The sequence below is a fragment of the Pseudochaenichthys georgianus genome, chromosome 15, assembly GCF_902827115.2.
Source record: "Pseudochaenichthys georgianus chromosome 15, fPseGeo1.2, whole genome shotgun sequence".
In the NCBI taxonomy this organism is placed as follows: Eukaryota; Metazoa; Chordata; class Actinopteri; order Perciformes; family Channichthyidae; genus Pseudochaenichthys; species Pseudochaenichthys georgianus.
The window spans coordinates 2,122,567-2,148,862 of NC_047517.1; the positions used below are offsets into that span (position 1 = coordinate 2,122,567).

The window sequence follows — 26,296 nt, forward strand, 5'->3', positions numbered from 1 at the left end:
GCACTAACATTCGGACAAATTAAAAGATGAGTATTTTTGGTAACTTTTTTCTAAGTGTCCCACCGCTAATCATATAATCGTTCACCTCTGAGTACCGTCTGTTTGTTCTGCCGGTCCTCCCGGGGCGAGCACGCGGCAGGCTGAGAGCTGCTCATGTGTTCAGACTGAGCCTGCTTCCCTCCCCCTGATCCCGGCTCCGGCTCTGAGTGATGTTTCTTTACACTGTTTGATATTAGGCGCTCCTTGTATGCCAGGATGTCCCTGCTTCTGGTCATCACTGACTACAGTCTCTATGGCTGTTTCAAAGGAAGGAACACCTTAAGGGAAGTTTTCATTATGAAGTTAAAACTTACAAAGTTCTTAAGTTAAGTATTTTTGGAGCCAGTATTAGTTAGTGTTTTGATTTTCTTAACTACAATCCAGATGAAGAGGGCTTTCATGTTGTGTTAACCTTCATTCACTATCAGTCTGTAGTGGTCTCCTGTGTGTAATTTCAGGACAAATAGAGACAGTTATTATAGTGTTTTGTCTTTTAATTTCCACTACGATTCATAGAAAAGCTTTATCATTTTATTTAATGTTATAATGTTTTGTAAAGTTCCTTTTCATTGCAACCTGAATTGTTGACTAAACAATCACAACTTTCTTTAGAGGAAACTCGACTGCGTGGACCATCAGCCAAGATTACAATGTTATATTCCATGTTAGTCATTTATTTGGAACTTCCATTTCTTCAGGTTCAAATCATATAACGGAAGATTCAAACAGGTTAAAAAAAAACGTTTTACAATAACAATTGCAATACAATTTGTAGTTATTAGATTCTATACTTAGAATTACCTTCATTATTATTAGCATCTGATATTGCATATTATTTCAACTTACTTTAGAACATCTGGTTTGTTTAGTTACATTTCTCTGCTTTAAAACATCATGTGTTCAAGTTGTAATGTTACTTTATTATAAACAATTATTTAAAATATATTTTTGGACTAGCACTTATATTAGTAGAAGCAGTATTAGTAGAATGTGTGTGTTTGTATTAATGGCAGAATTTCAGTTGAAAAGGTGACGTTTTATAATTGAGAGTAAAGGGAACAGTGGAAATGTCAGAGCAATAAACAGTTGGGGGGCTGATGGAAATTGATGGGCTGCTAACCCCTGGTTGTGGCTCCGCTGGGACCCCCCTCTCCTCCGGGCCCTTGTGTAATGCTGGCCCTGCTTCAGCCGCGGCCCGTGAATGTGTTACTGGATAGCCTGCGGCCCCCCCTCAGAGTGTAGGTCAAACGTATCAGTGAGACGCTCCGGAACATCTATATCTCCCAGCAGCCCGCTGCCCGCTCCAGTGTTGCTTACTGGTTGCCATGGAAGTGAGTCTGCGTTACCATGGTGTTGTGCTCATAGCTTTGAGAACGTTGTGTTTTGGTTTTATAGACTATAGACAGATTTTTTTAAAGTTTATAAAAGTAAAAGCAGCAATACCTCATATAGAAATACTACAGGTTCAATCCCGCATCAAAAGCGTACTTGAGTAAAAGTACAAAGTATTAATATCTAAAATATACTTTCAGGACCAAAAGTAAAAGTGCCTTATATGGAGAATTGCCCATTTTAGATTCATAAATGATATAGCTCTTATAATCAATGTTATAACTATAATTATTGATGCATTAATGTGCACATTACTTTAATATAGGCTGGTCAAAGTGAAGCTCATTTAAAGGTATGGATCTACTGCTATAGGTAGATTGTCAAATCATTCAATGGTGACACATATCAATCTATACTAATATATACATCATTAGGGAGGCGTGTGGCGCAGTGGATAAAGCCTTGGTGTTGGGATCAGGGGGGCACAGGTTCAAACCCTACTAAATTGCTCCACAGTATTGAGAATGTAAGTCGCTTTGCATACAAGTGTCTAACAAGTAACATGTAATGTAATAATGTATTTGTTGAAAATACTCAATATATCATTCTAATACTGTTAAGTAACTAGTAACTAAAGTTATTAAATAAATCTAGTGGGGCAAAAACTCTCCAAATTGTAGTGGAGGAGATGTATAGTGTGGCAGAAAATGTAAATACTATAGTACAAGTACCTGAAAGTTGTATGATACATAAATTAATTGAGTTTCTTTCCACCACAGGTTACAGATCAGAGACACGGAGGACGTGTTCTGCTCTTATGACGGTCAAAGTCCACGTGTAGTTCATAACAAGCGATGCTTTAATTGGTTCTTTAATGAGACAGAGCAGGCTACACCAGGGAAAAAAGCTTGTTTTTTTGCAATGACAACTGCACTCTTACATACATCTTTTACAGTCATGGACTTGCTTCGTAAAACACCACACAAATCTATATACTCAATGGCTTAGAGTTTTTACTTGAAAAATCTTGCTGATGTTCTGGTATGTGTGAGTAACTTGTTGTTGTTGTGTTCACTTTCCAGGACGGCCCTCCTCTTGCCCATCCAGGCTGACCTTTGACCTGTGACCTTCCACGTAGAGAAGAATCACAACAAAGTTTAAAGTTCCTAAAGGATGTGCTCATAGTACTTGCTTTTGAAGAACATGCTTTTCTCATCTTTAAAGTACGTTTTCATATATTTTTTGTCACATACAAAACAAAAAGGTCCGTTATATACATCCTCCATTTCTCCTGCATAGCAACCACAGGTCCCTTTTCCTGCGACAGTCGCGCAGATCGCATCTGATGTTTGTGGGTCAACATGTCCAGTTGAAGCATCCATGTTTTATTTACTCTTGTTTTCTACGTTTATTCTAATCATGCAGTTCAAAAGAAGGCAAAAAAAAAAAAGATAATTCATATAATCTTTAGAAATCCTTTAGGCAGTTGGTCAGCGACAAAGTCCCACAAACTGGAAAGAATTCCTTTGAAGCACGGTGGTCCATCTGGGCAATTCTATTTGTTGTGTCAGTTTTGAAGATTATTCTCTTTGTGTACCATCGAAACACAATCTGCCAGGCTGCAGCACATCTGGCAGTGTGAGATGAGGAGTGGAGTAACAGTGGACTAACAGCTGGTCAGTTGGTTAAGGATGGTCGCCGGAGCTTCTCCTTCATACCGGCCGGTCCACAGCGTACTGGCAGGGGCTCAGGTTGGACACGGGGTTCTGCACTGCCGGGTAGGCGAAGTTGGTGTGCTGCTTGGCTTTGAGCCGCAGGCTGGCCAGGCTGGAGTTGCAGGTGTCTCTGTACATGTAGGGACTGGCGGTGGAGGCGTAGGGGCACGTGGCCGCAGACACCGCCACCGAGTTGAGCGCTGTAGGGCTGTTGAGGTTGTTCAGGTTACCCAGGTTGTTAAGCCCCGTAGTGGGAACCCCGGCCACTGCTGAGGGCACCATGCTGGAGGCCATGTTCATGGAGGGGATGGAGCTTTGAGGGGAGAACATGGGCTGGGATGATAGGGGGCTTACATTCATTGAGTTGAAGAATGGGAAGCTCTTGGCGGAGAGGGGGCTGCTTGCTAGGCTCTTGGTGGCCCAGTTGTTGTAGGAGTAGCCTGTGTACATGTCATCGTAGGGCTGCATGAGTCCATTGAACTGGGCACCAAACCCGTTTTTGCATAGCTCCGCCTGCTGGTTCCTCTCTCGCTTTCTCCACTTGGCACGGCGGTTCTTGAACCATACCTAAGAAAGCAAAAGAAGAAAAAAAGTTTTTAGTGTACCGTCTATCTGGTGAACCCTCTTTGAACCCTGGTGCTTCCCTTAAAGCCCATAACAAGTTAGTTTCTCAAAGTTTTTCTTAAGAAACCTTGTCCTGGTTTTAGTGATGCTTAACTAAAACTAAGAATATCAGAACAAGTGGTGAAAATACAGTTCACCTGTCCAAGTGAGAAATTGAGTGAGACGAGTGGCATTGTGAAAAGTAAAGTCAGTGGCCTGCTCACAGCCTGTCTCTGTATGCTTATAACCTTTTCCCCACTATCTTCAGAGCGTTAGCGACATTACTGATAAATGTTATTTGTGCAAGAAGAACTTGAGTGACTAAGGAAATTATTTTTAAAGGACTTTATTCCTTTTTTCTATCAAAATGTGCCCGCCAGTCAATAAAGTCTAATACTAAAGCACATATAGTCAGAGTATCCAACACCCCCCCTTCAAAAAATGATTTCAGTAATATTGTCTCCAGAATTTTTGGAAAGACACAATGATCCCCGAAAGTAAGTTGAAGTGTATCGTCAAACAGTCATATCAGGCACGGCTTATTAAAACTAATCATTGACTTATTTGAATAGTGAGATCCCAATGAGAGAAATGTCAGGGGAGGGCAATCTGCACATTTGTCATTTTATAGTCCTATATTTGGAGGATATGAATTGGATTAAAGCTTAGTGGAAAATCTAAATTGAGGGTTTTAAGAAATGAAACCCACAAAGTTTCTCTTTGTGTGAAGTTAGCAACCAGACTGTGTTTGGATGTGTGTATCCGTGTGACGGAAGGTTCCAGGTTAACTATGTATTTGCTGAACGTTATTTCTTCCTTGTACATCTTCTACCTTATTGTGCTTATACTCTCCGTCTCTCTGCTCTCTGACCCACTGCACATGCTGTGTATCATCCAGTGCTCTGTTGGTATAGTAACAGTATGCTGTTGATTATTAATACGAGTTTAAAGTGCATGACTCTGAGTTTTCCAGGCCGCTCAGTGACAGCAGGGGAAACCCCCGCCAGAGGAAGTCACCCAATGGCTGGTGCAGTGCCCCGGAGCCCAGGCTGGGAGGTGTGTGGAGAGGCTGAATGTCAAGGTTATCAACAGACCCACTGCAGCAGACACGTTGATACGTCTTCTGTGAATGGCTGCATGAGAAGGATATCTTAATATCTCTCTAGAAGGCACTGATATGTATTTGATTTCATTTAAATTAAGCATCAGTATGAACTCTATAACTGTATGAACATTCTTGGTGATGTCAGCATAGTGTAGGAATTACACGAAGCATCAAATTGAAAACATCAAACTATTTGCTTTTTATGTCATGGCCAGTGAAGTTTCAATTCTTTATTGTAAATCCACAAAAGTTAAGTGCGTGGAAGTAACACAGACAACTTTTTGCTGCCCTTCATATTTAATGAATATGTTATAGACATAGATATTTCATCACCTCATTCACATGCTAGCAGAAAGCTGGCCCATAGCAAACAGTCCCATACACCTGGTGCCCAATTGTTCTTGCAAGAGTCTATTTTGTATTGATTGAATTCATCTATTGAATAGAGACAGTGGAGAGAGACCTTAGCTGTGGCTCACCTGCACTCACTGTGCAGGGCTCTCGCGCTGCGTGGCATACGCCCTGGAAGGAATGTGGTGGATAAGTGCAGCTTTAATCATTTCATGATCATGTACTCCTATAATAATATTTCCCATGCAATAGATGATGACTTAACCCTATATTACTATTTAGGTATTCTGATCCATTTGAGGCCACACACTAAGGACATACTTGCTAAACATTTGAACATTTGAATAGTGAGCATGTTAGCATGCTGATGTTAGCAGGTAGCTGAAGTGCAGCCACTAGCAGGGCTGTATCCGGAGTATTTCAGATGTGTGTGGCGTTCTCTGGTGGTCCCATTACGTTATATGGAACAAATAACGCACACGTATGCATCCGCACATCCACACACACACAACCTCACCAACACTGCTTTGTGCAGTGATGTGTCCCTCTGGAGTCTGTTTGGCCATGGGAGGCAAGTATATTTGAAGCACAGTGTGCTAAAGGCTGCTCTCACTTTAACATCTGTACACTTTACATTTGCCAAAGACACATCAGCTTGAATAGCAACTGATCCAACATCCCTCTATTATCAATATGCTCCATGAGGCTGCCGCGGTGATGCTAACAGCAGCTCTGAAAGGGCACATGTCGGGGACAGATGATAGACTCCATCAGCGACCATGTGTAGCCTGTCGTCCTTTTCCAAAATAACAACCAGAGTGTGTGCTATGTGACCTTTCATCCAGCCAGCATTCATTTGATCCATTGCTCCAAGGCAGGCCGGGGATTGTATTGTCATCCATCAGAATGTGTCCTCCTGCTCCATATATATATATATATATATATATATATATATAGCTACAGGGACCACAGCCCCCGTGCTGCCCCTCTGACTCCGAGGTGTGTGGACCCCAGCGTTGGCAGGAGGGAATACAACATCAGATCTAGTACATGATATGTTTAAATGAATTGTTTTTCTCCTGCAGTGAAAAGGGCAATGTTTCCCCCTCTGCCACCAAATAAGTTTGTCTGGAGTCGTATAAGTTATTTGATAACATATTATAACGTTTTAAATAAAGTTATATGCAAAAATGTGTTTGTTGCCTCTTTAAACTTTAGAACAACAATACAAAACAAATACTATTGCTATGTTTACTTGTTACAACAGAAGCAGCAAATGGTGTGCGCTTGTTCTTGAAATGTCTTTCAAGATGAAATGTTCTGTGGTTGCTAATTCCTCACAAGATATCAAGCATGCTGTAAAGCCAGCATTGTTGGCAGTAAAGGAAAGGAATCCACACACATCATTTAATGTCTATTTCATTTGTGACTTTTTTTAGATTTAACAACGGATATAGTTTTCCAAAGCCGTGAGTCTACTAGTTAGTATTAGCCACCCCCGTAAGGACGAGGCTCATACATTAGCTGAGGAAGTATTCCTATGTGTTCACTGTCACAGTATCACCTCAAACTCCAAGATAAAGGGCGAGTCCACTGTTCAACACATGGCTGTTATTCCTTTCCATGTTATCTGTTGTCATAGCTACAGGGAGGCACTTCGGAGGGGTTGCCTGCCCCTGAACTCGGACATGGTTTTGGCAATGATACCATACAAAGATGTCCTGGTGGGACACTGGGAGAAGTGTGTCTGAGCTCCGGCTCTCTGAGCGGGGCGGCACTCACCCTGACCCGGGCCTCTGTGAGGTTGGTCCACACGGCGATCTCCTCCCTGGTGCTCATGTCGGGGTAGCGGTTCCTCTGGAAGGTGGCCTCCAGCTCCTGCAGCTGCTGGCTGGTGAAGTGAGTCCTCTGCCTCCTCTGCTTCTTCTTCAGGGAGCCGTCCTCAGCGCTGGACTCATCCAGCTGGTTCTGCTGGGACTTCTCTGTGTCTGCGTCAGAGAGAAAGGGTGACATGAGGACACTGGGAACACGGAGGGAGTAGACAGAACCAACCTACAACAGTCTAGGTAGTACATATAGACTCACTATCTAATGTATCATTGTGTATTCATTTGATGTTTGGGATGTGTGATCTATGTATGTTATTAATGCTGTCGATATAAAGTATCATCCCATTGAAGTACAAGTGTATACCTGAACTTTCCATTTAAATATGTTTGGTGGACTTGTTGTTGCTCAAAGCATAATGATGGAAAAAGAATCAGTTCAAGCCAACTTATGATTTATAATAATGATTGTTCCCTTTTATAACTGAAGAACTATATATACTCTGACCCTTGACTTTAAGCTGACCTGCTGAGCTTTCAGTAAGACTGATTTAATTAAATGAAAATGTACCAGCATCGTTTCCGTTTTCCCTAATTAGTACCAGATTTAGTTCCCTTCAAAGACACTGCAGTGAAACCTTCACACCGCCGCTTGCTGCAGTCATTCTGAAGCCTGCAGCCGTCTGCTGACACTGACTGCCTTTTATTGTCAGATCCCACATCATCTGAAATCCCTCCTGACGAGCGTGGGTGTGACCTTGCAATAGATAATCATTCCAAACACTGCATTACGCTCAGAGATGTGCAGCAGCAGTGTGTGATTGCATTTGGCCCCCACTCGACGCTTTAAAGGACCACACATCCATGTTGTGTCTGCCAGGCTTCACCCTGCCAGATCTCTCCCACCATCTGAGGACCTCACAGAAAGGAGTGAAATTAGTTGGCCAGCTAATCCTGCGGATCAGGCTTTTGTGACTGGGGCAAGTTGGGCTCTGTTTGGCGAGGGCTTAGCTCACGGAGCAGTTCGAAATGATCAGCAGGGTTTAAAAAGAGGCTCCACAGGGCCACCGGCAAAACCAATAAGGGCCAGGCAGGGCTGTTGTCTGCCAGTAAACTGACACTGGGTAAGCTGTCACTTAAGGCCAATGTCTAAAACACAATACTGCGGAAAGGGCAGCCCTTTTTAGAGTGGCGCGCGGAGCAACAATAGGAGCAATCTGACTGATAATGTGCCGACATGACAGAGTTGTTCCAGGTCAGCCTCTCTCACAGCTCTAATCTGGAAACAACTACACGAGGCTTTTAACTAAATCTCTTTTAAACATCTGTAAAACAGCAAAATGCAGGATTTATCAACAGAAATCATGACATGTCAGACCGTCACATATTTGGTCCAGGTCAAAGCTTTTAAAAGCCAAACAGTCTCTCAAAGTCAGTTTGAACAGGAGCTGCACCTCTCTCCAGAGAGGATGCTCATTGTGAAGAGACTCAGTCAGCTCAGTCCTGGACGTGAGACACAGAGCCTGAAGCAGCATGGGGTCAGCGCGGCACAGAGCCTGAAGCATGGGGTCAGCGCGGCACAGAGCCTGAAGCATGGGGTCAGCGCGGCACAGAGCCTGAAGCATGGGGTCAGCGCGGCACAGAGCCTGAAGCATGGGGTCAGCGCGGCACAGAGCCTGAAGTATGGGGTCAGCGCGGCACAGAGCCTGAAGCATGGGGTCAGCGCGGCACAGAGCCTGAAGCATGGGGTCAGCGCGGCACAGAGCCTGAAGCAGCATGGGGTCAGCGCGGCACAGAGCCTGAAGCATGGGGTCAGCGCGGCACAGAGCCTGAAGCATGGGGTCAGCGCGGCACAGAGCCTGAAGCATGGGGTCAGCGCGGCACAGAGCCTGAAGTATGGGGTCAGCGCGGCACAGAGCCTGAAGTATGGGGTCAGCGCGGCACAGAGCCTGAAGTATGGGGTCAGCGCGGCACAGAGCCTGAAGCATGGGGTCAGCGCGGCACAGAGCCTGAAGTATGGGGTCAGCGCGGCACAGAGCCTGAAGTATGGGGTCAGCGCGGCACAGAGCCTGAAGTATGGGGTCAGCGCGGCACAGAGCCTGAAGTATGGGGTCAGCGCGGCACAGAGCCTGAAGTATGGGGTCAGCGCGGCACAGAGCCTGAAGCATGGGGTCAGCGCGGCACAGAGCCTGAAGCATGGGGTCAGCGCGGCACAGAGCCTGAAGCAGCATGGGGTCAGCGCGGCACAGAGCCTGAAGCATGGGGTCAGCGCGGCACAGAGCCTGAAGCATGGGGTCAGCGCGGCACAGAGCCTGAAGTATGGGGTCAGCGCGGGGCACCGCGGGGCACTCTTTTACTCCTCACCAACCCAGCCCTGATAGAAGGGGGAATCTAGTGTTCCTTATAAGGAGAACAAAACCCAGCCAACTGTAGGAGATGTGTTTGCCGTTAGAATCTTTTATTACAAATCCATTCATGACTATAGTGCTTTCAATATTGTTTTGTGATTTAGCAAGCAGCATGTCAGGGCTATCTGCTGGAATCATCTGTATTTTAATGAACTGATCAAGACAAGAATCCGAAGTAAAGATCTCTACATCAAAAATATTAAACTTAAAATAAAAGGAATAATTACACACAATGCCAGTAAGCCGTTAGGGGTGTATTTACTAGACCCTAAGAGTTATTAATCATACATCTAAAAATACAGCACGAAGCTTACCAAACAAACACAGAGTGTAAGCTAAATATGTCATATTCTTTTATTGCATAATAGGAACATTTCTTTATTTTATTTAAATTGTTGTGGTTAATTGAAAAGTAGAGAAAATCTACGATTTGTAAGGCTTTTATTGGGAATATAAAGATGAAATGAATAGCTTTATTTCACACAATTCACTTCCATCTACACATAAATGTAATCACTGCATGCTTTACATGCTTTGCTTGAATGCACCTGAGATACTGTCATGCTGCTTCTCGCTGTACCTCCATGGATCCATGTAACATGCATACACACATGGAGGAAGGCTTTACAGGCAGCACGTGAGTTTTACTTCAGACAGAACTCTTGAGAGCGACGTAACTGAGCTGCACAAGACCTCTTTAAGACTGCACACACACACACACACACACACACATACACACACGCACACGCACACACACACACGCACACACACGCACACACACACACACACACGCACACGCACACACACACACGCACACACACACACGCACACACATACACACGCACACACACACGCACACACACGCACGCACACACACACACGCACACACACACACACGCACACACACACACACACGCACACACACACACACGCACACACGCACACACACGCACACACACACACACGCACACACACGCACACACACGCACGCACACACACACACGCACACACACACACGCACACACACACACACGCACACACACACACACACACACACACACATACACACACGCACACACACACACACGCACACACACACACACACACACACACACACATACACACACACACCAAGCATTTTACACCACATTTCACTCCAAAATAGTTTGTGTTTGACAGTTTGTTAGTGCTGGATTTCTAACCACACACAGTTTAGCAATTAGATTGGGTTACGCACACATAAACACACACACACACACACACACACACACACACACACACACACACACACACACACACACACACACACACACACACCCAAGATAGATATAAATACAGATATGGGTGGGTTTAAGTGTTATGATTTGTCCTGTTTAACACGTGTTCATATAGCATCGTTGGACAAGCTAAGATGGTCTGTTTATGCAACGGGAGAGAAACTAGTGTTAGTCTTATCCCTAACCCACATGACCAATCAACACTCAGCATTACGTCGTTCCTTCTATCTGACCTTATGGCATGACCGAAGTTTCAAACAGTTATCTTTACAAGCAATACAAAGTGTATTTTTGTGGTTTTAGTCTTAATTTGTTCTGATATAATAGGCTACTTCATATGTTTTATTGATTTGCTTAGATGATTAAAAACACTGAAAAGACTTCGACGTTGAATTTAATTAATTTATAATGTCAACCTATTTCACATAACTGTATTAGGTTAGTTGAAAGCAATAATATTAAGTTTAAATAAAAAATATTAGGTTCAACTTAATATTATTGCTTTCAATCTTAGTCTTGTGAAATGTGTTATCATAATACATTTAATTAAAGTCAACGTTTCAGTGTTTCCAGTGTACAGATGATGCAAATATCCCGGAGGAGATCATATGGAGATGACTGAACACTTCAAAGTGTGCGGACTCAAATCCAGTCCCAGGTGTCTGCTGCTCTCAGGAGAAACGCTGTCAAATGCTGTTTAAATATGTATTTGAGTTTTCACGTGAGTTATAAGCCCATCGGAGCATTAGGACTGCAGTGTCTGATATCCAATCAGATGTAACTCTTCTCAAAGCCTTTTACAAGATAAACACTGCATAATAACATATTTTCTTTTTATCAATTGGCTCTGATTAAAGTGTGCTCGAGCTGAAATTATGAGTAATCGGTGGATTGCAGGAATGGATGTCCTGCAGCATGAGAGACACGAGGACAGGACATCAGCTGTTTGTCTTCAGAATCTGCATCCATAATTTATGAAGCTATTCCGCGGAAATACAGCCTCTTGATTAATTATAACAGCAATAATGACATTTATATTATTATTATTATTATTATTATTGTTATTGTTATTACTCTGCACAGGTTACTCACCGCTGGTGTCCTGGCCCTTACACCCCGCCTCGTGCTGCGGGGTCCCGGAGTCAGAGAGGGAGAGAGCCGGGCTGCGGGCCTCGCTGTCCGTCAGCAGGTTAAAATCCATCAGCAGGCTCTGAACACACACACACACGCACACACACACACGCACACACACACACACACACACACACACACACACACACACACACACACACACACACACACACACACACACACACACACACACACAGAGAGAGAGAGAGAGAGAGAGAGAGAGAGAGAGAGAGAAAGAGAGAGAGAGAGGGAAAGGCAGTTGAGAGCAAGCCTTCGTTGACCAACATCTCCATCATCCTTTAATAATCATGTAAGTCCCGCCGGTGTCGGGACAGCTTGTGTTGTTGTCATAAATAAGCACGTTTATTTGAATTGATCATTTGCCTAGGCCTACTTATATTAGGATGACGCTTTCCTCTCCAAATTAAACATCCACTTTATAAAGTCGGGCTTCGTGCTGTGTCTCCTATTATATTTCAGTTGTAATAGCTCCCTAAAAGTCGTATGCATTGATCTGGCTGAATGAAGGTTCGGTGTGACCCTGATCTGTTGTTGTTGTTGTTGTTGTTGTTGTTGTTGTTGTTGTTGTTGTTGTTGTTGTTGTTGTTGTCGCGTGCCTCTGTTCCGGTGATATTCTGAAAGAACTTTAATAACGTTGCACTAACACGGATCGCTTTCCATCACACACAGCTGATGTGCAGCAGATCCACGATCAGGTACACCTCAAGTTCAACAGGTTCAACCTCCAACCAGGCTTAAGAGAGGAGGCCATGCATTCATTCAGCTTCATGAACACGTGACCTTTTTAATGTAGCACGACAGGAGGGTTAAATGGATGCTTTTCATTGAGTTTCGTTTTTAACAGAGTCCGTTTTATATATCATTTCTGCAACATTCTGTTTTTTTGGCAACAGAAAAATACAAAATTGATTATAGGCTACATTATTCTTAACCAGCGGTGTAATGTAACTAAGTACATTTACTCAAGTAGGCTATACTATACTTAAAGGTGGGGTAGGTAAGTTTCAGAAACTGGCTCGAGATACACTTTTTGTTATATTCCATGGAATGCTCTTAACATCCCGATAGCAATGAATATCTGAAGTGCTTTGACAAAAAATCCATACAAAATGTCATCTGTAGAAGCCGTAATACTGTAAAAAGTACACAACCTGCCTACCTGCCTGTCAGCCTTCCATCGGGGCACAAACTTATCTCGTGCCCTCATTGGTCATGTGCGCGTTCGTGTGTGTTGGAGGAGGGGCTCTATAAGGAAGTGGCAGATTTTCTCCGGTTGTGTATTTTCAAATTCTAGCGATCTCGAGCCGGTTTCTCAAATGTACCTACCCCACCTTTAAGTTAAACATTTAATTGTAGGCTATGTTCAATTCAAATAATTTTTACTCCAATACATAGTTACTCTGCAGATTTAGGTTCATGCTAAATGTAAATCGACACATACATTATCATACATTATTATAGGCTAATCAACCCAGTGTATAAAGTAATTCAAATAAACCCTGCCTTCACCAATCATTTGAATAAAATCATCAACAAATATATTTTTGTTTAATGTGCCTTTCTGCATAGCGAGTACTTTTACTTCTTGTACTTAAAATATATTGTAGGCCTAATTAAGTTAGCTACGCACTTGAATGCAGTACTTTTACTAAAACAGAGTATTTTACACTGTAGTATAGATTCAATATTCAAGGCTTTATTGTCATGGCTCACAGGCTCAGTGCAACATGAATATATATATATAGGACATAAAAGAAATAAAATAGTGCAAGACAATATTTTGAGATCTGCAAGTAAATACAAATGAAAAATAGAAATAGTGCAAGAGAATGTTTTGAGTATAGATCATCTGAATACTTCTTCCACCACTGTTCTTAACAGATTCATGTGAAGCACTATAGCACCTCTCAGTAAATATATGAAATACAACCAACTCTTCTTCAAAAACATTCCCAGTTTCATCATGTGCTTTTTGTGTCTTTGGGTTAAAAACACCTCCCCAAAATAAACCACACAGTCTTATGGACTCTTTAATAGGGAAACATCAGTTCATATAAATCACTATACTGTGTGTGTGTTTCTATTTTCCTCTTTGATCTTTCCCTTCACCCTGCTGGTTGTAATCCTGATCCAGTATGAGGCTGACATCAGCAGCTATAACAGCCCCTGATCTCTCTCTATTCAGGGCTGCATGAGCAGCAGAGTTATTACTGTAAAATACACGATGACATTTCCATGTCAGATTCTAGCCGCCGAGGTGGACCTGTTACTCAGAAACAACTGGCCGTTTAATCATCCCAGAGCAGTTAACAGCTTCAATATGTGGACAGGGTTTATGGATATAAATAAAGTAACAAATAAACATCATATTTGTCTAACACTATATATATTTGATCCAACCCGGTATCACGGCAAGACGTGAACATGTGACGATTTACCATGCTGGGAGACGTGAAGATGTCACGATTTCAAACGAGACAGTTACACGGTATTGTTAACCCATTGTTAACCAGTGGAGAAATAACCGGAAATACCAACCAAATGCTACTCCGACGTAATGATTTATTTTGTAATAGTCACACTCGATTACGCCGATTTTCTTGTTGCCCCAGCTGGTCGACACCTCTTTTAGCAGAAACAAAGGCTACATTAATGTATTAAATCGATGTTAATCCGTGTGTGTGAATGTGGAATTAACGGACGTGACGTTGTGCGATTGAGTTGCCAGGCAACAGCTTCGGTTCATGTTAATTTACAAACTCTTCAACTACAACCGTAGTTATATTTAAAAACATGTTAGAAGGCCTCACGAAATACTTTAATGCAAATTAAAATGTAAATGGGAAGGAATGTGTGTATAACAAAATACATCGGTCATAAACGAAACCGGAAACAGACGTAGGCAAGATCCTCAGCTCGATGATTGGATGGTTTAGCCGCAATGCATGCTGGGATTTGGTGTTTATGTGATGTGAAATCTGAAAACGTTTTTTAAAAATACAATAATACTTTATTCCGAGTGTGCTTGCTTTTCTCTTTGAAAGTCATCACATAACGGCATTGTAATACACGGTTCGGCTGCATTAAATATTACATATCTGCCGTAATTCTCTATTTATAGAGCCCTGATGAGAAGACTTCTAGACAAACAGGAGAACTGCCGCCAAAACTGAAGATGTGACGTGGATCATAAATATATAAGCAATTAAACAACATCTTACATTTATTTTCACACAATATGTCTCCTTGCAGTATCAACACTAATTCGGATGACTTTTATATTTGATCCAATCGGTAGATAGGCTGTATTTACACCATAAAGGTGCACAGCTGATATAAAGGGACACCTAGTGGTTAAAGCATGTTATTATTTTATTATTAGATATTAATAGGATCCCTATAAAGTATATTCATTATTCGTTATTCTCTACTAATAGTTCATTAAAGACTGTATATAATGACTATTTTGCACATCCATTTCAAGATTTTCTAAGCTAAGGTTTATTGACATATGATATTATACACAACTACTGTATGCAATGAATGAAGAACTTGGGTCGCAGGACATCTATCAATATGTGTGTGTCAATATGTGTGTGTACTCCACCATTAAACTGTCATTCTGCACATTTCTTATTCTATCTACATACATCTTATAAGAGTATAATACATATGTATAATATCAGTTTAATAATAAACACATAATAAACAAATAAGTGCTTAAACATTAACATTGCAGGAAAGCAATATATTAGACGTTAAGTACTTTGTCAGGCTTAATATTAATCTGTAGATACAAATGTCACTGTGTGTGCTGTGTGCTCTGCATGTGTGACCATTAAAGAATCAGAATATCTTTATTAGTTCCACAGAGGGGAAATGTGCAGCGTTACAGCAGGAAAGAGCCACAGACAGCTTAGTGTTGCATATCTTACATACGTTAAAAAAGTACTAAGTTATAATATCATAAACAATATGCTAAAAAAAAGATAAAAAGTTACATAATTTTCAAAAATACAGATAAAAACAAAACGACATATATATATATTGATTTAGTGGCCAGGTATAAAAGACACAGTTATTAATGGCATATATATATTGCACATATAGCACATATTGCACAAAGTTGGTTTGTATTTAGCAGCAAGGGGTGTTATAGTCTGTGTTGTGGTGTGTGTAGGAGGGTCTACTAGAGGCAGTGCTGGTTGTAAAGTCTGACCGCTGCAGGAAGGAAGGACCTGCGGTTTCAAGAGGGTTTCATCCCTCCATATTCTTCTTAAAGTTTTTTTCTTATTCAAAAGAAGACCTTAGTACTCTTTAATGTTTAAATTAAGCCTTATTAGTTTGTCTGTTTTGCACATCCTCCTATTAATATCTAATAATAAAATAAGACAATTCAATAACGTGCTTTAACCACCAGGTGTCCCTTTCTATCAGCTGTGCACCTTTATGGTGTAAATACAGCCTATCTACCAATTGGATCAAATATAAAAGTCAGCCGAATTAGTGTTGATACTGCAAGGAGACGTATTGTGTGAAAATAAATGTAAGATGTTGTTTAATTGTTTATATATTTATGATCCACGTCACATCTTCAGTTTTGGCAGCAGTTCTCCTGTTTGTCTAGAAGTCTTCTCAGCAGGGCTCTATAAATAGAGAATTACGGCAGATATGTAATATTTAATGCAGCCGAACCGTGTATTACAATGCTGTTATGTGATGACTTTCAAAGAGAAAAGCAAGTACACTCGGAAAAAAGTATTATTGTATTTTTAAAAAACGTTTTCAGATTTCACATCACATAAACACCAAATCCCAGCATGCATTGCGGCTAAACCATCCAATCATCGAGCTGAGGATCTTGCCTAAACGTCTGTTTCCGGTTTCGTTTATGACCGATGTATTTTGTTATACACACATTCCTTCACATTTACATTTTAATTTGCATTAAAGTATTTCGTGAGGCCTTCTAACATGTTTTTAAATATAACTACGGTTGTAGTTGAAGAGTTTGTAAATTAACATGAACCGAAGCTGTTGCCTGGCAACTCAATCGCACAACGTCACGTCCGTTAATTCCACATTCACACACACGGATTAACATCGATTTAATACATTAATGTAGCCTTCGTTTCTGCTAAAAGAGGTGTCGACCATCTTATTTTCAGATCAGTTTGAAAACATTTGACGATACATATTGTACCTTATTTTTTAAACGCTTTTTTTATTTGTCTATTTGCAACAAGAAAATCGGCGTAATCGAGTGTGACTATTACAAAATAAATCATTACGTCGGGGTAGCATTTGGTTGGTATTTCCGGTTATTTCTCCACTGGTTAACATGGGTTAACAATCCCGTGTAGCTGTCACGTTTGAAATCGTGACATCTTCACGTCTCCCGGCATGGTACATCGTCACATGTTCACGTCTTGCCGTGATACCGGGTTGGTTTGATCAGAATAGAGGAATAAACAGTTTTGCTCCATTGTTCTCATGTCATAGTTATTATCCCTGTGATCACACGTAGAAGTTATTCAGGGCAAGACTCAGGAAAAGTCCCATTAAAGACCAAATGTGAAATCTCTATGAGATGTAGGAAACGAGTATTAATATTGTAAATTAATTAATAAAGAAGTAAACAATGAGTTTGTTATTGAAAATGAAGTGGCAGCATTTTGCTAAAAGGTTTTTGATCAAAAACATTTGACCTTTCCAGCTCCTTAAATATGAAGATTTTCTACTTTTACCTATAAGATATTTTAAAATATTTACATTTTTGGAGTAATTCTGCAATGAGTACTTTTATTCCTGGTACTTGAAGTACATTTACCCTAACATACTTAGATACTTTTACTTTATTACATCCTCGAGGCAGTACTTTTACTTGAAATGGATTATTTTTAGAGTGAGGTACTTTGACAGTGTTTCCCTCCTGATGTATTGGTGCTGTCTGAAGAGTGCAGGGTCAGCGTCTTCAGTCAAAGATCAGACCAGGTGATCAGCTCCTCCGGAGACTCAGACACTCCTGCTGCCGGTCACCAATGTGGTTACAAGCCTTAGAAGCAGTGTGTGTGCCCCCCTACCCCTCACCTCACTTTGTCTGTGCAGAATGAGCCCCCCCCTCCCCTTCCGTGTTTCCCATCCGCTTGCCACCATGCCAGTCCTTTGTGTGCCACTGCCAGTCACATGTGACTTCTGCTGGGGTTAAATCCGAAGCCTCGCTGGGGGGTGGCGGAGTACAGAGCATGGCATGGTGTCTAGTCAACCCCCCCCCCCCCCACCACCACCACACAACTACAGCCAACAACACATTGTACAACTGGGTTGAACTCTTGAACCAGACTCACTGTCACTGTTTGAAACAGTCTAAATGCCATCCTTTGCCCCTGCTCTCTTTGAACATCACTTCTTTATATCAGAGGTTAGAGCGGCAGGCTGTCAGCGACACCGGATCACTGATAAATACTCACTTTTTAATATCATATTCCTTTGAACAAATGCAGCCAACAAAGCATAGCGATCACTCTTCAAACCCTAATCTGTTCAAATGAAGAACTGGAGATTATAAACACATTCCTTATGACCGCGGAGATAACACTGGAGACACACACGGATCATAAAACCCAACGCAGACACATTTGATAACATAACTGTTAAATAGTCATTGTTGAACAGATCTTGAACGGAAATAAAAAATGCAGTATTTAAAAGAAATTCAGACTAGCAAGCAAGTTGCACGAACTCTTCAAATAACATTAAGAAAACTGAAACGTATACACACTTCACATAACTTAGGTTGGTTCAAAGCAATATTATTAAAATGAACCTAATATTTTGTATTTAAACTTTATATGTTTGCCTATCCTAATCTGTTGACATGATATATTTAATTAAAGCAAATGTTTGAGTTTTTAAGTGCGTAATCCATTTTGACGAGTTAGAAACTCATCAATATAAGTGAAGTTGTCCTTTTGTTCCCACGGAGCTATACGATGATTTGAATCCGGCCCACATCATTGTTCTATAACCCTCACTTAGCATTGCGTCACTCACTCTGACAACAATGCTCCACCAAAGCCAACCTGCATATTCTGATTAAAAGTTTAGCACCTTATTACCGCTGAATATCTGTGACATCTGATAGGTGAGCTAACATCCATCAAACACATCTGCCGTCCAACTTCAGCAAGACGTGCACGCATCAACCCTTAAACATGCCACCCAATGCACTTTCATATTTGTCCCTTCACACAAGTAACATTTTCCAGAGACTTTAAAGAAAGACCTGCATGTGTTTCTGTTTAGAATGCGTGAGAATGATGGGAGCAGTTCACAAAAGATTAGGAGACAGGAAAACGGGTATTCTGCTGAAGGCCGGGGGCCACAGCATCGCTGGGAACGCAGGAGGCAGACCGAGGGTGAGGTCAGTCTCCCAGCAGGAGGATTACTCTGTGAGGGTCTGGATTCATGAGCCTCTGATCGGCCTGTGGGTCAGAGGGATTATTCTTACTCCTGTTCATGACCAAGCAAATATTGTTTATTGTTTCTGTGTTCAGTTAAATTACTCAACAGAAAATGATCCATCTGTTTTGGGATTTCAAAAGGTTAACAGAAAAATAGCTAGTAGTTCCAGTCCATATGTTCTTATGTGACGTGTCAGCGCGCCTGATCTGATGGAGCCGTGTTCAACACCTGCTGACATCTAATGATATGCAGGCAAATCACTGATCTGCAAACAAATCCAATCGCATGCTATCACCTGAGCTGGAGGATACCACTTATTTCACAAAGGCCAAACGGTTTAATATCCTGCGGAAGAAGCTAAATCTGAGCGTTCCCTTTGTTAAAGGAGAACAGCACACGGCAGAGTCACGGAGGACGCATTTCACGGTTAACACTTCACATATCCCAAGTACACCATGTCTTTGTTTCTGTATGTGTGTAGAGCCTTTTCTTGTGCGTTTAACATCTCAGTGTCCGGGGCCGCTGCGGTTCAGTTTGGCCTCACCTGAAGAGCAGCATCTGTCCCCTGAGAGCAGGGCCCCGGTCCAGGATGAGCAGGGCCCCGGTCCAGGGTGAGCAGGGCCCCGGTCCAGGATGAGCAGGGCCCGGGTCCAGGATGAGCAGGGCCCGGGTCCAGGATGAGCAGGGCCCGTATATTGCTCAGAATAATAAATGTGATCCAGTCCGAAGGCTATTTGCTGTGATGGATGGACATCCGGCCCGATGACAGTGCTGCTCAGAGGCTTGGCAGAGTCCAACCGCCTACACATGCACGAGGGGCGCCACATGATTATATTTTCAAAATCAAGAGCCCCCCCTCCCTGATCTCAATATGGCCAACCAGCTACAGTATCCCTGAGCTAACAGCAGGGAGGCTGACAGTGATGGAGCTCTGCGGCTCACACTGAAGTCACTCTGAGAGAATTGAATGACAATCTCAAATAAACCTGACGATGTGACCCTCTCTCCACACATTTACTTTTACAACAAACACTATTTTATTCCTGAACCTTTCATTTGACATTCTATGTATAGCTCATCATGTCTGTTTCACATGTTTAATTACACATTTACTTGCACATTATTAGGTCTGTATTTCTTAATGGCTTATATATATGTATGTTGCATTGTTAAAGGAGATTTAAGATCACGTTGCCATGACTCCAATGTAGCTACTGTGCATATGATGACCTCTGAATCTTGATCTTGGACATCAGAAGGCTCGGTCTATTTCCTGGCGCACTGTTCCATACACCTGACATGCTGTTCTGAAATCACTGTGAACTCTGCGGAGGCCTCATGCTCTCATATGATCAGCAGCGAGACTCTCCAGTTTGCACAAGCACGAGCGTTTTGCATAAACCGGTGACAGCGATCTCATTAAAATATATCTGCTGATAATAATAAAAAATAATAATAATGGAAGTAAAATCCTCTCATTTTCGGGGTCTGGCCGGTCCATCTGGCGGTGCGCGCGGCAGACTGCTTGCATTTCCACGGACTGCATGCATTAGCGCGGGAATTATTCATAAACGCGTGGTGAATTAATTCCCGGGATTAAGAGTTGATTAAGATGTGTGTCACTTTGCTGTCTGAGAACTTATTAAGGGCCTCCTCGAAGAGGCGGCAGATGGAATTTCGGTCCAATGTTTGTAGATGTTAATTTCTGCCCTCCTATAACAGCCATTTGCATATGATTGAGAGAGAGAGGCCGAGTAGGACTAACACACACACGCACACACACACACGCACACACGCACACACACACACACACACACACACACACACACACACACACACACACACACACACACACACACACAGACTTTATCCTGTACACCCACGAAATATCATTTTATTTCACTCTTTCTAACAACGTATCTAATGTGGCCTATATATTAAAAATAGTTATATTAACGAAGTGAGTCCATAGGCTAACATAGCATAAGGATGCACTGTGAAGTTAAATGGGCGATAACATGTTCAGAATGTGAGTTAAGCAAGTTTCCGTTTTTCTCTTAAATTAAACATAGATAAATTAAATATCCTGACCACCGCTTTCATTTCAAATGCACATTTTTATTGATGTGAATTTTAGAATGTATTTTTAGCTTTTTTTTTTAAAGGTTTTTAACTATTTTAAACGCTTTGTGAATATGTTATTTAATTAGATAATGAAGTTACGGTCTCATGCAGATTCCCACTTGTTAAGAACAATGAGGTTGATCCTGAAAGTGATACATACTATTTGAAATGAAACGTATTTATCTGATGAAGGACAGTGTGGTGCAGGTGGACCTCTCTGCGGCCCGCGGCCCGCGGCCCGGCCTGTGCACGCGCCGCAGATATAGCCTACATTGAGCCCGAGGACAAACGGATGTTCAATTAAACAAATGTTATTTACATGCGATGACCCGGGAACATGCAAAGAGCTGAGGCCTGCAGGAGGACATCAAACCAGGGGATCTTAATACATCCATCTCCACTTTGATTTGTTTTTATAAATAAACAGCTATACCTTTATCAGTACGGGCTTGAAATAGCGAAATTAAATATATGTGCAAAATGAACCGTAGCCTTTTAATTTACAGCATTGGGCCTTTTAAAAGTCCTGATGCTGAATATAATGTTATCACTAGGCTTTGATGTATTTAACTTCATTTAATTTATTTTGATTAAATGACAGTAGGCCTATGCTATATTTATTTGTTCATGCTTTATTTTGAACGAGTAATGCCGAATAGGCTGCAGGTTTCAGCCTCCATGCGACAGAAGGCCGAGCGAAAAAATAAAGAATTTATCAAATCAATTTGACCGAAATATACATCATTTGAAAACATCCGTCCATGAGAGCTCATTCGACCTCCATTTCCCTTTCATTTGTTTCGTTTTGTGATGATTATATGTATTGTAATTATCAAAGTTATAATATATAATTATAATATGTATTATTATTATTATTATTATTATTATTATTGTTGTTATTATTATATATATATATATATATATATATATATATTATTATTATAGGGCTATATATAGGCCTACAAATTCACTGTCCATAAAAAAATAATTCTTAAATATTGAGATCTTAACCTGAAATGATCGAGTCATGTTGTTTGCAATATGGATGAGAATATAGTATGAGTGTTTGTTATTATAAATTCGTTTGTGGCGGGCATGTGTGTGTGTGTGTGTGTGTGTGTGTGTGTGTGTGTGTGTGTGTGTGTGTGTGTGTGTGTGTGTGTGTGTGTGTGTGTGTGTGTGTGTGTGTGTGTGTGTGTGTGTGTGTGTGTGTGTGTGTGTGTGTGTGTGTGTGTGTGTGTGTGTGTGTGTGTGTGTGTGGTGGGGGGGGCTTTGTTTTTCAGTCCGCGGTCTCCTGTTGCCCCGGCAGCCACCTGCCACCTATCAATTTCCTCTATATCCCCAAATATTTTTGACCTCCCAAATATTGAAATATTTTCATAACGACCGCCTCTGTGGAGTCTTCGGATTTTGTAGGAAACACAACATGCTCTGAAGATGATCATTCATAACTCCACAGCCTGCTACTTCCTAAATGCTAAGATCTCCTCACACAGAGGGGGAACTTTTAAAACTGATCAAAAACAGCATCATGTACAAATGTTAAATGAAAGTAACGCGTTCTTCGTGGCCTAAAATGACACAGGCCTTTACACAGAGCGTGTTTAAGATTTTAGAATTAGCCAAAAGTAAATCAAATGTTTTTGTAACTTGTATACTTTTGTATTAAGGAGGATGCAATAGAATGAGATACATGTGTCTCCTCTCATCAACAATAATAATGTGCTCCGTGGACGCACACTTTAGGAAACTGCTGTTCAGGTTTTTTACCTTTTATAATTCTTTAAACCCAGAGGCTTTAAAAGAGTTCTGGTGTCGGGCACGCGATGTAGTAAACGCTGGTATAGAAAGCCGCACATTGTAGAAGAGAGTTGATTAAGCTTTACATTTCGGCTTAGCTTTAGTAAACTTTTACGCACAAATGAAAAAGAGCTGGCTGGATCCTGAGCACACACAGAGAGAACACAACGCCGTGATTTACACTTACATCAAATCCCGGTTTGGTTAAATTAATCCGTGGAAAAGGCTTTGGGCTCGGCTGCAGGCTGATGGGTGTCCTGGCCTCAGGGTGGCCGGGACATGGACAAAAAGTTTCCCGGTGCGTCGGTCGGGCTCAGAAACAGTCAGAGGAACAGAGAGTCAGTTTGGACACTTTCCTTCTTCTTCTTCTCTTCTCTTCTTCCCTGTGTGCTGTCAGACCTGAAGGCTGTGGAGGAGTGAGGCTTGATCCCCAAACAGAGTATAGGGAGGAGGAGGAGGAGGAGTGTGTGTGTGTGTGTGTGTGTGTGTGTGTGTGTGTGTGTGTGTGTGTGTGTGTGTGTGTGTGTGTGTGTGTGTGTGTGTGTGTGTGTGTGTGTGTGTGTGTGTGTGTGTGTGTGTGTGTGTGTGTGTGTGTGTGTGTGTGTGTGTGTGTGTGTGTGTGTGTGTGTGTGTGTGTGTGTGTGTGTGTGTGTGTGTGTGTGTGTGTGTGGGGGGGGGGTTACTTCTCATGCTAAATATTATGCGTGACAGGTCCACTGTAGAAAGGGCGGCCCCATTCTCTCTCTCTCTCTCTCTCTCTCTCTCTCTCTCTCTCTCTCTCTCTCTCTCACACACACACACACACACACACACACACACACACACACACACACACACACACACACACACACACACACACACTCCCCCACCTCCCTTTTCCATTGGCTCTGTGTCTACAAACACTCCTCTCTCCATCTCTTCCTCCCTGCAGCCTCCACAAGATCAGCTTTTTATACCTGCACTGCTGGAGCTTACAAGTGCTATACTTTTTAGGTCAAAAGTTAAACACCTAAAAAGGGTAATAATGATAATTTAAAAAAGTACATATATAAATATAGCAATACAGATACTGAAATAAACTGTACCTCGTGTTTAATTTAACACAAACGTTCAAACAAACATTCAAAAATAAAAAGAAGAAGAACCTTCAGGTGTTCACTCAGTTGCCTCTGAATGCCTTTTATGACACGAAAAGATGTCAGAGCAAACAGGCTGTCAGTTTATCCGGCGGAATTTTGCCCAGGGACTTGGGGCCTTGCTCAAGGGCACCTCGGCAGTGCCCAGTAGGTGAACTGTCCTCTTTCCAGATACCAGTCAACACTCCGTATTATTTAAGTCCGATCGGGACTTGTACTTGGCCAATGCCTGCCGCAAAACCAACCCGGTATCACCGCAAGACGTGAACATGTGACGATTTACCATGCTGGGAGACGTGAAGATGTCACGATTTCGTCCCTTCAAACGTGACAGTTACACGGTATTGTTAACCCATTGTTAACCATTGGAGAAATAACCGGAAATACCAAGCAAATGCTACTCCGACGTAATGATTTATTTTGTAATAGTCACACTCGATTACGCCGATTTTCTTGTTTCCCCAGCTGGTCGACACCTCTTTTAGCATAAACAAAGGCTATAATGTATTAAATCGATGTTAATCCGTGTGTGTGAATGTGGAATTAACGGACGTGACGTTGTGCGATTGAGTTGCCAGGCAACAGCTTCGGTTCATGTTAATTTACAAACTCTTCAACTACAACCGTAGTTATATTTAAAAACATGTTAGAAGGCCTCACGAAATACTTTAATGCAAATTAAAATGTAAATGTGAAGGAATGTGTGTATAACAAAATACATCGGTCATAAACTAAACCGGAAACAGACGTAGGCAAGATCCTCAGCTCGATGATTGGATGGTTTAGCCGCAATGCATGCTGGGATTTGGTGTTTATGTGATGTGAAATCTGAAAACGTTTTTAAAAATACAATAATACTTTATTCCGAGTGTGCTTGCTTTTCTCTTTGAAAGTCATCACATAACGGCATTGTAATACACGGTTCGGCTGCATTAAATATTACATATCTGCCGTAATTCTCTATTTATAGAGCCCTGATGAGAAGACTTCTAGACAAACAGGAGAACTGCCGCCAAAACTGAAGATGTGACGTGGATCATAAATATATCAGCCATTAAACAACATCTTACATTTATTTTCACACAATACGTCTCCTTGCAGTATCAACACTAATTCGGCTGACTTTTATATTTGATCCAATCGGTAGATAGGCTGTATTTACACCATAAAGGTGCACAGCTGATATAAAGGGACACCTAGTGGTTAAAGCATGTTATTGAATTTTATTATTTTATTATTAGATATTAATAGGATCTCTATAAAGTATATTCATTACTCGTTATTCTCTACTAATAGTTCATTAAAGACTGTATATAATGACTATTTTGCACATCCCTTTCAAGATTTTCTAAGCTAAGGTTTATTGACATATGATATTATACACAACTACTGTATGCAATGAATGAACAACTTGGGTCGCAGGTTCCTCAACAGTGCATTACAAGACATCTATCAATATGTGTGTGTACTCCACCATTAAACTGTCATTCTGCACATTTCTTATTCTATCTACATACATCTTATAAGAGTATAATACATATGTATAATATCAGTTTAATAATAAACAAATAATAAACAAATAAGTGCTTAAACATTAACATTGCAGGAAAGCAATATATTAGACGTTAAGTACTTTGTCAGGCTTAATATTAATCTGTAGATACAAATGTCACTGTGTGTGCTGTGTGCTCTGCATGTGTGACCATTAAAGAATCAGAATATCTTTATTAGTTCCACAGAGGGGAAATGTGCAGCGTTACAGCAGGAAAGAGCCACAGACAGCTTAGTGTTGCATATCTTACATGCGTTAAAAAAGTACTAAGTTATAATATAATAAACAATTATGCTAAAAAAAAGATAAAAAGTTACATAATTTTCAAAAATACAGATAAAAAACATACGGCATATATATATTGATTTAGTGGCCAGGTATAAATGACACAGTTATTAATGGCATATATATA

General features: G+C 41.3%; 1 protein-coding gene across 1 annotated transcript; it reads right to left on the reverse strand.

Annotated features, from left to right (window-relative positions):
• Positions 1–2,069: 2,069 nt before the first annotated feature.
• Positions 2,070–23,597, reverse strand: pitx3 (paired-like homeodomain 3). The gene is made up of 4 exons (XM_034101159.1): positions 23,384–23,597; positions 11,749–11,866; positions 6,928–7,133; positions 2,070–3,653 (listed from the first exon to the last, which is right to left on the reverse strand). Exons 2-4 carry the CDS (start codon positions 11,855–11,857, stop codon positions 3,084–3,086), a joined length of 885 nt encoding a protein of 294 aa, XP_033957050.1. The 5' UTR covers positions 11,858–11,866; positions 23,384–23,597; the 3' UTR covers positions 2,070–3,083.
• Positions 23,598–26,296: the final 2,699 nt, after the last annotated feature.